Source organism: Pagrus pagrus (genome assembly GCF_965226575.1).
Source record: "Pagrus pagrus genome assembly, chromosome: 10".
Lineage (NCBI taxonomy): Eukaryota > Metazoa > Chordata > Actinopteri > Spariformes > Sparidae > Pagrus > Pagrus pagrus.
Window position 1 is genome coordinate 23,580,778 of NC_140194.1, and position 13,620 is coordinate 23,594,397.

General features: G+C 40.2%; 1 protein-coding gene across 1 annotated transcript; it reads right to left on the minus strand.

The window, feature by feature from the left end:
• Positions 1-885: 885 nt before the first annotated feature.
• LOC311263722 (myosin heavy chain, fast skeletal muscle-like) lies at positions 886-11,910 on the minus strand. Its single transcript, XM_084363993.1, has 41 exons — positions 11,814-11,910; positions 11,621-11,661; positions 11,084-11,305; positions 10,866-11,009; positions 10,610-10,766; positions 10,489-10,516; positions 10,306-10,408; positions 10,118-10,210; positions 9,969-10,032; positions 9,789-9,887; positions 9,596-9,699; positions 9,328-9,466; positions 9,064-9,182; positions 8,658-8,807; positions 8,388-8,558; positions 7,999-8,299; positions 7,836-7,903; positions 7,643-7,730; positions 7,389-7,506; positions 7,181-7,304; positions 6,849-6,985; positions 6,510-6,765; positions 6,185-6,427; positions 5,925-6,101; positions 5,699-5,844; positions 5,513-5,603; positions 5,023-5,412; positions 4,793-4,919; positions 4,585-4,703; positions 4,308-4,504; positions 3,628-3,811; positions 3,378-3,543; positions 3,099-3,223; positions 2,664-2,972; positions 2,366-2,569; positions 2,123-2,248; positions 1,860-2,030; positions 1,664-1,768; positions 1,470-1,565; positions 1,216-1,347; positions 886-988 (listed from the first exon to the last, which is right to left on the minus strand). The coding sequence occupies exons 3-41, from the start codon at positions 11,288-11,290 to the stop codon at positions 968-970; spliced, it is 5,799 nt and encodes a 1,932-aa protein (XP_084220119.1). The 5' UTR covers positions 11,291-11,305; positions 11,621-11,661; positions 11,814-11,910; the 3' UTR covers positions 886-967.
• Between the last annotated feature and the right edge of the window lie 1,710 nt (positions 11,911-13,620).

Sequence of the window (13,620 nt, forward strand, 5' to 3'; positions counted from 1 at the left end):
TTTCGGATGGCGTGATGCAGATCAGCATCCAGGTAGAGTGTATCACCATACACCTCTCGTTCACTCCTCCTAGAGCACAACCTCATGCTTCCATGCCTTCCCAAGGCCAGCTAGCTCCCAGGCCCAGAGAGATCCATGTTTTTTTAAGAACCTGAATGTTATGTTAGGAATTTAGAGACATTTGCAGCACACATGTAGAAAAACTCTGTCCAATATGTGGTGTGTAGACCAGCACAAAGTTGTGTTCAGTAATTTCATACAATACTCTTTATAAAATGTGTCTTTCCAATTTTTCAGTGTGAAGCAATAAACATTATTATTAATGAATACCTTTGTCAAAACATACTTTTTTTATTTATGGATCTGATCTCTCTGTTTACATGAATTGTTATTGCTTTATTGTTTTAAAATGTGGATCAGGTGGAGCCATTACATCCGGTAATGTTGAGGGTCCGCCTGACCCATAAACATTGAGAAACAAAAATATGAAGACCACGCACATTTAATTGTAGAAATATAATGAAATAGTGAATGTACTGTGAAAGCTTTCTGTGTGTATTTTACTAGTAGGCATGATAATGTCTTTCAGTTTCATTGCTGCATGGTGTCATAGCACAACACAAACACAGTAAAAATCACATAAAAATACACTCAAAAAGAAAAAGAATACGAGGTAAATAAAAATAGGAAAAATTCTTGAAACAGTATCAGATACACTTGGTGGGATTCTGATACGCTACCTGTGCATCAAAAAGTATGCAGCATACTTCATGTGGTGGCCACCCAGTGCATAAAGATTGCATAATGTTGTTTAGCTTTATCACAAATGATCCGAGGCTCACATTTGTTCTTTTTCAGAGGACACAATGACATGAAAACACAGAGTAATTTGATCAAAAAACGATTTTATTGTGGTATATTTCACATCATATTGTATGATTAGAAACAACCCATCAGCAGGCGTTCTTTACTCGGCTGCGTCTTTTCCCTGTAAAATAATAAAACAAATACATTGAGTTCATAAGCACATACATACACATCAAACTCTGCATACCTGTAAAGGTTATCTCTTGTCAACTTTTGGAGCTAAAAGTAATGGAAACTTGTGAAACTTAAAAAAAAAAAATTATTCATGAAAAAATAACTGTGACATTAATTATAGTATGGGGAGTTTCATTTCATTTTTCAATTAAAATGCAATGTGAAAATATTTACCTTTCCAGAGTCACGGCTCTTAGCTCTCATTTTGTTGACCTGGGACTCTGCAATGTCGGCACGCTCTTCAGCCTCCTCCAGCTCATGCTGGACCTTCCTGCACTTGGACAGGTGAACATTTGCCTGCTCCTCCTGAAATCCAAGACACAGACCAGTGTTTAAATGTTCATAAAAGCCTGCTCGGTCTACTTTGCAAAAATAACTTTGACAATGTATCAACTTCCAATTGTTTAAATTGAGTGTGTTGTCCTTACCGCTTCCTCAGCCTGCCTCTTGTAGGCCTTCACCTTGAGCTGCAGCTTGTCAACCAGATCCTGCAGCCTGGTAACATTTTTCTTGTCCTCCTCAGTCTGCAATAGAAAATATAGATTGCCATGGTTAAATGTATTCAATGTAATTATGTTAGATTGATTTGTACTTTACATGTAAAATCTTGATGTAACTGTACCTGATAGGTGAGCTCCTTCACTCTCCTCTCATATTTGCGGACACCCTTAACAGCATCTGCTCCACGTCTCTGCTCACCCTCAACCTCTGTCTCCAGCTCGCGCACCTTCACAAAACCAAACATGTATATAATATTAAGAATGAATATGTTTTCTTACATTAGTTTGACTGTACAAATCTTGACAGAATTGTCTTACCCTGGACTCAAGTTTCTGGAGCTGCTTCTTGCCACCCTTCATGGCCAGGTTCTCTGCCTCATCCAGTCGATGCTGCAGATCCTTAACAGCAACCTCAAGGTTCTTCTTCATCCTCTCCAGGTGAGCGCTAGTGTCCTGCTCCTTCTTCAGCTCCTCAGCCATCATAGCAGCCTAGAGGAGGCGATATAAAATGAAAATTGGAAATGTATTGGAAAAGCACATTTTAGTTGGATAAAAGGAGAACAAAGAAAATGTAAACCTACATCAGTGATGGCCTTCTTGGCCTTGTCCTCTGCATTCCTTGCTTCCTGAACAGTGTCATCCACTTCACTCTGGACCTGGACCAGATCACTCTCAAGCTTCTTCTTGGTGTTCATAAGGCTTGTGTTCTAAAGAGAAATAAAATTAAGTACATTAAGTCATCACATGATTGATTTTCCCATGTTGTTAAAAACTGATTAGATTTTGAACAATTGAAAAAAAGGTTGTGAAATGTGTTCATTCACCTGAGAGTGCAGAAGTCCAACACGCTCACTGGCGTCCACCAGCTCTTGCTCAGCAATTTTGCGGCTTCTCTCCGTCTGTTCCAGAGCAGCTCTAAGTTCCTCAATTTCAGCCACCATGAGACCATTTCTGCGCTCCACCATAGCAGCTTGTTCCTTGATGTCTTCCTGGGCTCTCACAGCGTCATCAAGGTGCAGTTGGGCATCCTGGTGAAAGAATATCAGCAAATATATTTACATGGATGCCAAAATGTAGGTGCACTGACCATAGTCTGTACAACAACTGTATGTCTTACAGTACCTTAAGCTGTGCCTGCACATTCCTCAGCTGCTTCTGGGACTCAGAGGCCTGGCGATTGGCGTGGCTCAACTGAATCTCCATCTCATTCAGGTCTCCCTCCATCTTCTTCTTGATTCTCAGGGCATCGTTCCTGCTCCTGACCTCAGAATCCAGAGTGCTCTGCATGGAGTCAGTCACCCTCTGACTGTTCCTCTTGATCTGCTCCATCTCTTCATCTTTCTCTGCCAGCTTCCTGTCGACCTCACCCTTAATCTGGTTGAGCTCCAGCTGGACACGCAGGATCTTGGACTCTTCATGTTCCAGAGTTCCCTAATTATAAAAAATAAAACAATATTAATCTCTGCCTTCAAACCTTTTCTAAAACATTTACGATTATTATTATTTATTCATATTTCACAAGATCTTTTTTATTTTCAAGAAGAAGAAGAAATGTACCTCAGCCTCTTCGAGAGCTGTCTGGATCTCAGACTTCTCTGTCTCCACCTGCTTCTTGGCCTTCTCCAGCTCATGGATGCTCTTACCAGTCTCACCAATCTGTTCAGTCAGATCTGAGATCTCCTCTGCAGAGAGATGCAAGTTTCATATTGTTAAGCCTCAAAATGGTAAATATAAATACTTTATTCTAACACATAACAGTTATACATGTGTAGAATTCAGTGTAAGAAATATGTGTTTGATACATTGTAATTGGTACATAATGTGGTAAGAACTTACGTTGCAGGTTCTTGTTTTCACGCTTCATGGTCTCCAGTTGATCCAGAGCTTCCTCATAAGAGTTCTTCATCTTGAACAGCTCAGTGCCAAGAGAGCGAGCCTCTTTCTGAGCTCCCTCAAGCTCTGCCTGACCCTCCTCATACTTCTGTTTCCACTCAGCCAACACCTGAATAGCACAATGAATACAGTTCAGTTGTATATATGGACATCATTGTTTGTGTGCCACACAATGTAATGTAAAAGTTGCTACCTTGTCAAAGTTCCTCTGCTTCTTGTCCAGGTTAGCAGCCAATCCATTGGCCCTCTCCACATCAATCATGAGGTCCTCCACCTCACTCTGAAGCCTCTGTTTGGTCTTCTCAAGAGAAGCACACTTGGAATTCACTGCCTCAATCTGCTCCTCAGCTTCCTGGAGACGCTGGGCCAGCTTCTTCCTGTTTGAATAAAGTGTGATTAGTCATTCATTGAAGTTACTTTAAGCCTTAGCAACAAGAACTTGCAATGCCCGTTCTTAACACATGATATACCCATCAGTTATCTTAAGCCATGCAGGATATACAAATAACATATCAGCCCAATCTAGGAGAGTAATTTTTTTGGAAATTACTATACATTTATATTCTCACAATAGCAGATATTCTTTATGAATGAATAACACTGGTGCAACACAGAAAGTTTGCATAGCTCCCAAACAGAGTTGTACACTGTTGGCTGTCATTGTTCTTTTCTAAGGTTTCTGGCAGGACAGGTCTGAAAGGCTTTTGGGTCATTTCCACCCTATTGGTTGAACAATTTAGAAATACCACAGTCTTATATTTATGCCATTATGGTAATTAATGTCTTAACTATCATGATGAACATATGAAAGTGGGCCTGCAATTTAAAATATTTGCTCCAAGATGGCCATTTAATTCTTTGAATGAGACTCACTTGGATTCCTCAAGCTCCTCAGTGCGCTGGATAGCATCAGTTTCATACTTAGTTCTCCACTGAGCTACCTCACTGTTGGCCTTGGACATTCCACGCTGCAGCTCAGCCTTGGCCTCCTGCTCCTCCTCAAACTGCTCCCTCAGCAGATCACAGTCATGGCGGGCTGATTGTAGTCCATGGGCAAGAGCATTCTTGGCCTGGTGTAAGACACAATATCCAGTTTGCAAAATGTCTAAATAACACATGAAGTTTATCAGTGCAATTGATGATTTCTTACCTTAACCTCCTCTTCAGTCTGTCTCTTCAGCTCCTCAATCTGCTGTGTGAAGGCCTGTTTGCCTCTGGTCAGCTGGGAGACAAGAGCTTCTTTCTCTTCAATTTGACGGCTGAACTCACCTTGTGGGAAAGATGTCATGATACAGATTAGTTTGTGTCCCGTTTCTCAATAATACACAACAGATAATTCTCTGACAACTTATAAATACCATTTTCTGTCAGGAGACGTGCTTTCTGTCCACTCATGTCATTGATTTGACGGACATTTTCATCATTCTTGGTCTTCAGTTCACTCAGTTGGTCCTCAAGAGTACGGCATATCTTTTCAAGGTTTCCCTGGTAAAGAAAATAGAGATCACATCAGCAATCAGATTTATATTATTTACTTCATTTATTATACTAATTATGGTTTTTAAATGCCATTTAATGTATTGCGTACCTTTGCTTTAGCAACAGCCTCCATGTTACTGGCGAGGTCATCAATCTCCATCTTGTATTCACTCTTCTCCTTCTCAAGTTTCTGCTTGACACGCTGGAGGTTGTCGATCTGCTCTCCCAGCTCAGCAACGCTGTCAGCCTGCTTCTTGCGCAGAGCAGCAGCAGTGGCTTCATGCTGCAGAGTGGACTCCTCCAGATCACGACGGAGCTTCTGGAACTCAGCCTCACGCTTCTTGTTCATCTCAATCTGAGCGGCAGTGGCACCACCGGCCTCCTCTAGCCTCTCACTGATCTCCTCAAGTTCCCTGGAGAGGTCAGCTCTCTGCTTCTCAACCTTGGCACGAGCAGCACGCTCAGCCTCAATCTCTTCTTCCAGTTCCTCAATACGAGCCTATTGAATGTAGGATTTTTTTACTTTTAGTAAACTTTCAAGTTTAATACAAAAGATGGGAAATGTATGCAGTATTCTTTCATGTAACAAAATGTGTCACCTGAAGCTCCTTGATCTTCTTCTGAAGCTGAGCACCCATTGACTGCTCATCCTCAATCTTGCTAAGGAGCTGACTGACTTCAAAGTCCTTCCTGTTGAATAATAAATAAAGCACATAGTATGAGTTCATATCGTGACCATTACTTTAAAAAGAGTGGTTGTTTTACAAATTCAAAAGCATTGTTACTTTTTCAGTTTCTCATCAGACTGCTGCTTGTCATTCTCAAGATCCATGATGGATTCCTGGGCCAGTTTCAGATCACCCTCCAGCTTCCTCTTGGCTCTCTCAAGGTCCATACGCAGCTTCTTCTCTTGCTCCAGAGAACCCTCAAGCTAAACAGTAACACAAGTTTTAAATCATCACGTTCAAGGCAAATTTTGCTTCAGCAATCCAAGTGAGTTTGTAAACTTACATCATCCACTTGCTGCTCAAGCTTGGTCTTGGCCTTGGTCAGAGTGTTGACTTTGTCTTCCTCAGCTTGCAGGTCATCAAGAGTCTGCTGATGAGCCTCCTGAAGGGCTTTCTTTTCCTTGGTCAGCTTAGCAATGCTCTCATCCTGAGAGGCCATCTCCTCAGTCAGGTTCTTCACCTAAGATTGCAAGAAATATGTTGTTATTACATGGTAATCTTTAAATGTTACTTGATATGCTAAACATATTGATATTTACCAACCTTGTTCTCAGTGGCATGTTTCTCCTTCTCCACTTTGGCCAAGGTAAGCTCCAGGTCATCAATATCCTTCTTGAGCTCAGAGCATTCATCCTCCAGCTTTCTCTTCTTGGCAGTGAGCTCAGCATTGATTTCCTCTTCATCTTCCAGTCTCTCAGTTGTCTCTTTGAGTTTGGCCTCCAGCTGGATCTTGCTCTTGATAAGTCCCTCACATCTCTCCTCAGCATCTGACAGATTCTCTGTTTCCTAGTTTGTATTATGAAAATAGATGTTAGCATTTAACACTGAAAACATGGAAAAGCACAACTCTCTGTTGGTGGGTACTTACAGATGCAACTTGCAGCTGCAGGTCATTCTTCTCTTGCAGCAGGGACACCATCTTCTCCTCCAGTTCCTTCTTCTTGGCCAGGGCAGTAGCCAAGTCTGACTTCATCTTCTCATAGTTCTCTTTCATCTGTTGCAGCTCCTTCTCAGTTTCAGCACTCTTCAGCAGAGGCTTGATCTTGTAATACACCTTCATCCATGGCCAGTGTTTCACATTCATGAATGAGCGGACATTGTACTGGATGGTGTAAATGGCTTCCCTGTGGACAATAAGATGCTGTTATGGACAATGTTTTTTCTCATTTTTGATTCCATCTTTCAGAATTTGATGTTTTCAACATGCCTCCTCTCCATCATCTTCACAAACTCCTTTCTCATGAGGTAACCACGGCAGAGAGCCTGAGTCATTGTGACTAAAGCTGCCAACTTGTCATCTCTCATCTCCTCAAGGGTACCCAGCAGACCGGCCTTGAAGAACACCTGAACAACAATATAAAGAATTAATATAGAATGAACCTACACACTGAATCCTTCCCACCCTTTAAAACAATCTAACAAGCAAGCAAACAAACACCCCACACCCTCAGTTAATTACTTTTAGCTTAAGTCCAAGGTTAGATTCTTTACAATCTCGGTGAGAAAACTGAATTATGTGAATATCATCAGGATGCCTACCTTGGTGTGTCCAAATCTGTACTCGTCATGATCAACATCAATTGATCCAAGCAGCTTCTCTGAAGCCTTCTTGTTATCAATGAACTGGCCCTCAGGGATGACACTGGCATTCAGCACCTTGTACCTTTTCATGAGAGAGTTAATGGTCAGTATGAGTATTTTCTTCAAACAATCTACATCTAAATTATTTTAAAATAACAATTGTTACCTCTGCTTGAAGTCAGCATAGAGGATTCTGCTGGGGAAACCTTTCCTGCAGATTCTGATACCCTCCAGCACACCGTTACACCTGAGCTGGTGAATAACCAGGAAGTTCTCCATCAGACCTGTAGAAAAGACATTTCCCAATTACTTCTTTGAATGAATAGTGTCTTTGTTAAAGCAGCACAACATGAAGTAAACATTACCAGTAATACAAAACCACACCTCACAGAATCTATTGAGATTATGTTGTCTGTGTACCTGGAGTCTTTGACTCATTGGGAATCAGGCAGCGCACAAAGTGAGGATGGGTGCTCCTCAAGTTAGTCATCAGCTTGCCCAAGTTCTCCTATAGATCCAAAATGATAACACTTGTCATGAAATGTCACAATTGTACGGTTCAGTATACACTCAGATTTGATTTTACAGCCAAGTTTGCAATGTTAAACCTTACCCTGAACTGTGAAGACACAGTCTGCATGGAACCACCCTTCTTCTTGCCTCCCTTCTTGCCACCGGTCTCTGTTGACAATTTTATGTAGACATGTTATGTTTGAAAGAGACATAAAATTTACATGAAAACATCCTTTAAGAGTATACTGTAGTTAGGATCATACCCTCAACAACTGGAGGATACAGAACCGGCAGCAGCTTAACTCCGGACTTCTGGTACAGCTGCACAACAGACTCATTCAGTGGGTCCTTGTTCTTGTCCAGCCAGCCAGAGATGTTGTAGTCCACGGTACCAGCGTAGTGCACCAGTGAGAAGTGGGCCTCAGCCTTGCCCTTTGCTGGCTTTGGCTTCTCAAAAGCTCTGTTTTTGCCAAGATGCTGGTCATACAGCTTGTTCTTGAAGGATGTGTCTGTGGCCTTGGGGAACATGCACTCCTCTTCAAGGATGGAGAAGATACCCATGGGCTTTAAAAAGTGTGAAGAAATATGTCATTAAGTGATACATTAAGTCAAATTAAAAACAATTAGAATCACAAAATGTTTAAATGATTACCTTCTCAATCAGCTCAATGCAGGCAGCCAAGTCCATGCCAAAGTCAATGAACTCCCAGATAATACCCTCCTTCTTGTACTCCTCTTGCTCCAGGACAAACATGTGGTGGTTGAAGAACTGTTGCAGCTTCTCATTGGTGAAGTTGATGCACAGCTGCTCCATGCTGTTGTACTGTGAAGGTACAAAGTTTCAGCATTATACCTTGCAGGCAATAAGAATGGTTGTGTCATTAAAATCATTGGCTGTTGAATTGTTAGAAAAGACGCTTACATCAAAGATTTCAAAGCCAGCAATATCCAGGACACCAATGAAGTACTGTCTTGGCTGTTTAGTGTCCAACATCTGGTTGATACGGATGACCATCCACAAGAACATCCTCTCATAGATAGACTTGGCCAGGGCAGGCACTGAGTTGTTCACCTGAATAAAAACAATGAATATGAAATGATTCAAGTCAGTCAGCCGTTTTGGTTTTTTTTTAATGATGGATTACTGTTATTTTGAATTTACTTTAAAGAGGCAAATTAGGTAAAAGAATCAAACCTTAAAAGTTTAATATTCTTCTTTGAGCTATTTGTTAACATACAAGGAACTAATCAAAACGAGTGCATCCATGAACCAACAGTGGACTAATATCAATACAAAACAAAAAATGATACCGGTGTATCTCAGTTACCTGAGGTACAGTCTGTCCCTTGGTGACAAACTCATTTCCGACCTTTACTCTGGGATAGCACAGAGCCTTCAGCATGTCAGCAGAGTTCAGACCCAGCAAGTAAGCAACCTTGTCAGCATCTGAAAACAGTTCAGTGATTTACCGTCAATTCATTTAGTATGTGACTGTAATTTTCCATTATAATCTAACAGAAACTAGTCTGATTAAGATGTTTTGTGCTGTTGTTCCTAAGCTTTTCACTTTGTGTTGACAGTTAATACTCACCCTCTGTGCCATCAGGCTCAGCCTGCTCCTCACGCTGCTTCTGCTTGAACTTCATGTTACCATGGTGGAGCACAGCACCAGTCATCTTGTAGATGCTCATCTTCTCTTCACCAGTGAAGCCCAGGATATCAATAGCGTTCTGTTTTCAAAAGAGGTTTCCACACAAAACATTATCACTCTTGAAAATACTTTTAGAGAGAAGAGAAGAGCAGTTTTGATATTGCATTTCACAAACAAAATATTTAGGTATTTTAAAGCGATCACTCACATCAGTGGCTTCCAGCTCAACTTTGTCATCAATGCTGGCCACAGTAATCTGACCCTGGCTGCACATGGGGAAGTCGTAGGGGTTGGTTGTAATGAGTGACATCTCTGCAGATCAAAAAGAGATGACAAGCTTATTAGATTGTTCCGGATGAAAACTGTAAGTAGGTTTAAGGTTGTGCACCACAACTGTTTACCGATCAACTCGGGTTTGTGGTTGGTCATCATCTGGTAGAAGATGTGGTAGCCTCTTTCATCGGGAAGCTGGAATGTCACTCTAGACTTCTCCAGCAGATCTATAAAAGTTGTTCATAAGTTAAAGCCTGGCCAAAGGTCAATCCCAATCATTTGTATGTACTAAGAGAATTGTCACTTACATGTCTCAATATCAGCACTAGCCAGTTTGCCAGTTGTGCCGAAATGGATTCTGATGAATTTACCCTGTTTGGAACAAAGACATTTTTAACCTACACCTAAACATGTTTAACAAGACCTCTTTCATGTGTAGAAATCCCTCCATACTTACGAAACGAGAAGAGTTGTCATTCCTCACAGTTTTGGCATTACCATAGGCCTCCAGCAGAGGATTGGCTGCAATAATCTGATCCTCCAGAGAGCCCTATAATCAAGGTTTAGAATTGATGTCAGAAAATGACCGGCAAAATAATCAGTTTTCAAGGAACACTGAATTGTAATCGTCATGCAGTAACATACTCCCATCTTGGATTCCTTCTTCGGTCCACCTGCAACTGAGATTGTTGCGAAGTACTGGATGACACGCTTGGTGTTCACAGTCTTTCCGGCACCAGATTCTCCACTAGGTATAGAGACAGACTTTTAATAATTTGATCAATATATTTGATTATCTTTCACAAAGTCATCAAATGTGTAACTTACGTGATCAAGACAGACTGGTTCTCCCTATCTGTTAAATGAAAATGAAAGGACTTAAGTAGGTTTTCCTGCAACAGAAACTTCATATACTGATAAATACTACTTTGTTATATTATTGACTTACCAGTAGCCATGTTCTGATAAGCATTGTCAGAGACGGAGAAGATGTGGGGTGGAGCCTCCATACGCTTCTTGCCTCTGTAGGCATTTACAACTTCAGCATCGTACACTGGGAGCCACTTGTAGGGGTTCACAGTGGCACAGAAGAGTCCAGAGTAGGTCTAAAAGTGATCATAGAGAATCAACAGTTAACCGTATTCATACTACAAGTATAGCCATTTTCAATTTTTCTCTTTTTCTTATTTGGCAGACTGTCTTACGTAGATCATCCATGCTGCATAACGCTCTTTGAGGTTATACAGGACAGAGGCTTCATTGAGATGGGTCATCATGGCCATGTCCTCAATTTTGTCGTACTTGGGAGGGTTCATTGGAGTGACGTCATCTTCTTTGACTGTCCTCTCCTGGAACAGGACATATGTCACATTGAGAACTGATCATATTTAATCTTAGTTGACACTGAATTCATGATACCAACCTCCTGAGTGTCCAGGACTTTGACGGTGACTTTGCCACCATCTTTCTTGATGATTGCTCCCTTCAAGTACAGCTCCTTAGTATCAGCAACGTAGCAGGCAGCTTTGGCATCAAAGGGTTTGCTTTGAGCCTCAATTCTCTCCTTCTCTGGCTTACGGAGGTAGATGGCAGCTTTGCCATAAACGGCCATCTCGGCGTCTGTACTCATGGTGGCAGTTTATTTCTATGAGGCAATTAAAAATAAAAGTAACCTTATTCATCTCTTCTCAAAATGATGTGTGATGATGTCTACAAGACATGTGACTGAATGGCCCAGTTAATAAAGTATATAATAATAATAATAATTACTAATTTATTTGCACACCCCCATGAAATACATTTTCCTACATCATAACAAAAACTTCACCATAGCTCTTTCAAAAGACATTTTTGATAGTGATAACACTATACTGTTTTTGAAAAAACTGCAGCTTAATGAAATGTTTAACACAAGATATATACAAATAAAAGATTAGCTGAAGTTGAAAGGTGTTCTTACCTGACCCTCCCTCTTTCAAAAGTATGTTTTATTCAGCAATCCTGTTGAATAAATAACACACGTTCAGTCATGGGTTAGGATTCGGAAGCAAACATTTGTTCATCATATGTTAGTAATTATTAAATATTTTAAACTAATTTTTCATATTATGAATACATCTAAATGCTCTGAAGCAGACTGAGGATACTCTTACCACAAGCAGGGGTGTCCAAGAGCCTTCAACCACACACTGCTCTGTCCTCTTGAACTGCTTATATCTAATCTGGCTTGCTTACGTAGTAAAGTTAAATATGGTACACATGCAGATATGGTCTGGGTAACAGTCAAAGCAGGCATCCTTTGAAACAGGTGTCGCTAGTGCATAAATGTACTATAAATGTTTTGGATTGCATTCTCTAGGACTAGTTCCAATTTCTGATTAAGATTTCTTTTTACTTTTTGGATACTGATTTGTCTGTCATGATATGACGCCAGTTATAATATCAACATAATACAAAGGGGTAATGGGGTGCACAGAAAGCAGTTCTATTTTTTACATGCATTATAATTGTATACCAGAGATATATGAACATTTCTAAAATGCAATTGCATGCATTTTTCAGTTGTCTAAAAAACAGATAATGGCAAAGATATTTTAATCAAAACAGATGTCTACACATGCTGCGTAGCGGCTCACATTTCATGAACACATGCTTTTTACGAGTTTGACCACAACACGATGAATCTTTAATGGCTTCAAGTCTATTTTCTGCCTTTCTACGATCGTAACTTCCCTTTCACTTCAAAGTTGTCCTCTTTTGGTTGCAAGACAAGCCTTGATTATAATTCATCACTATTTGCGTTTGTGCATCTGTAAATCATCTGTAAATCAAATCATTCTGATCAGACTTCTGATTTGCAGATGCATTTGAAGAAGACTTTTGACTTCTTCAAATGCTTCTGTCAAATATTTGTCCAACAGTAATTATTCCTCTCCAACCAGTCCAAGACATATTCCTCTGATGTGCCAAATTAAGCAGGATGGTAAAGACACCCCATTAATGTACGATTCTCATACTTGACTTGCTGCAGGGTAAAACCACAGTGGTACACACAAGCTGATTGCTCATTTAGCCAGAATAGTCTCTTCACACTTGCTAAAATTTACAGTTGGATTGATGTGCTCATGAGACAGGATAGCCTGACTTGTGTTGCAAATAAATAAATAGATGAAGTTATCTAGGATTCCAAACCTACTTAATTATAAAGATGAGATTTTTTTTTTAGCTCTAGCCCATAGACACTGTGGGAGGGTCATCAATTGAAATCCTTTTTAAAAATGCTGAGTTAACCAGGGCCAAATAAGTATACTGTAAACAGTAAACGCATCAAACAAAAATGAAAAGTAGTAGTATGAAAAAACTCCCGTGATATTATGCTGTACCACATAATGAAAAAGAATCCACACACGTAGCAGCGGATTAGACTGCTTCAAGACATTCAGTACTTTCCTTGAATGTTTTGGTATATTTAGACAGGTTTTTTTTCTGTGACTCAGGGTTACCATTGGAATTCATTGCAGCTGCTATGAATCCAAGTTGACAACAGCTGTCATTGTCCTAGGCAAGAGTGAGGTTTAAATGTTTCAACAGAACAATGTGTTGTTGTTCTCTAAACTGTAAGCCATAAATAACACTTTTGCTATCTGATTAGGGCTTTAAAACAACTTACATGAGAGCTATAGAAAAGCCATATATATATACTTGATGTAACAGTCAACTACTGAACAACTAACTGAAGAATGCAAATTTTTATATGTAAACATTGGTTTGTTATGTTTAATTTTTATTTATTATGAATTCAAATTTGATTCTCAGGGGGAAACAATGTGGATAAAAACTGCATCTATGTAAGACTACGCAAGGATTTCTCAACATTTTTCCTGTCACCCCATTATAGAGTCCCATGATTCTCATAACACCAGCAGTTCCAGATCTCTCAAGTTGGTGAGTTGAGTACAG

Excerpts from the sequence above, each read along its gene's own strand:
- LOC311263722 (XM_084363993.1), bottom strand. The coding sequence starts at position 11,290 with ATGAGTACAGACGCCGAGATGGCCGTTTATGGCAAAGCTGCCATCTAC. Across the intron at positions 6,766-6,848 it reads GTGAAGATGATGGAGAGGAG|GGAAGCCATTTACACCATCC; the intron begins GCATGTTGAAAA and ends TATTGTCCACAG. Across the intron at positions 3,812-4,307 it reads GAGGAGCTTGAGGAATCCAA|GAAGAAGCTGGCCCAGCGTC; the intron begins GTGAGTCTCATT and ends TTATTCAAACAG.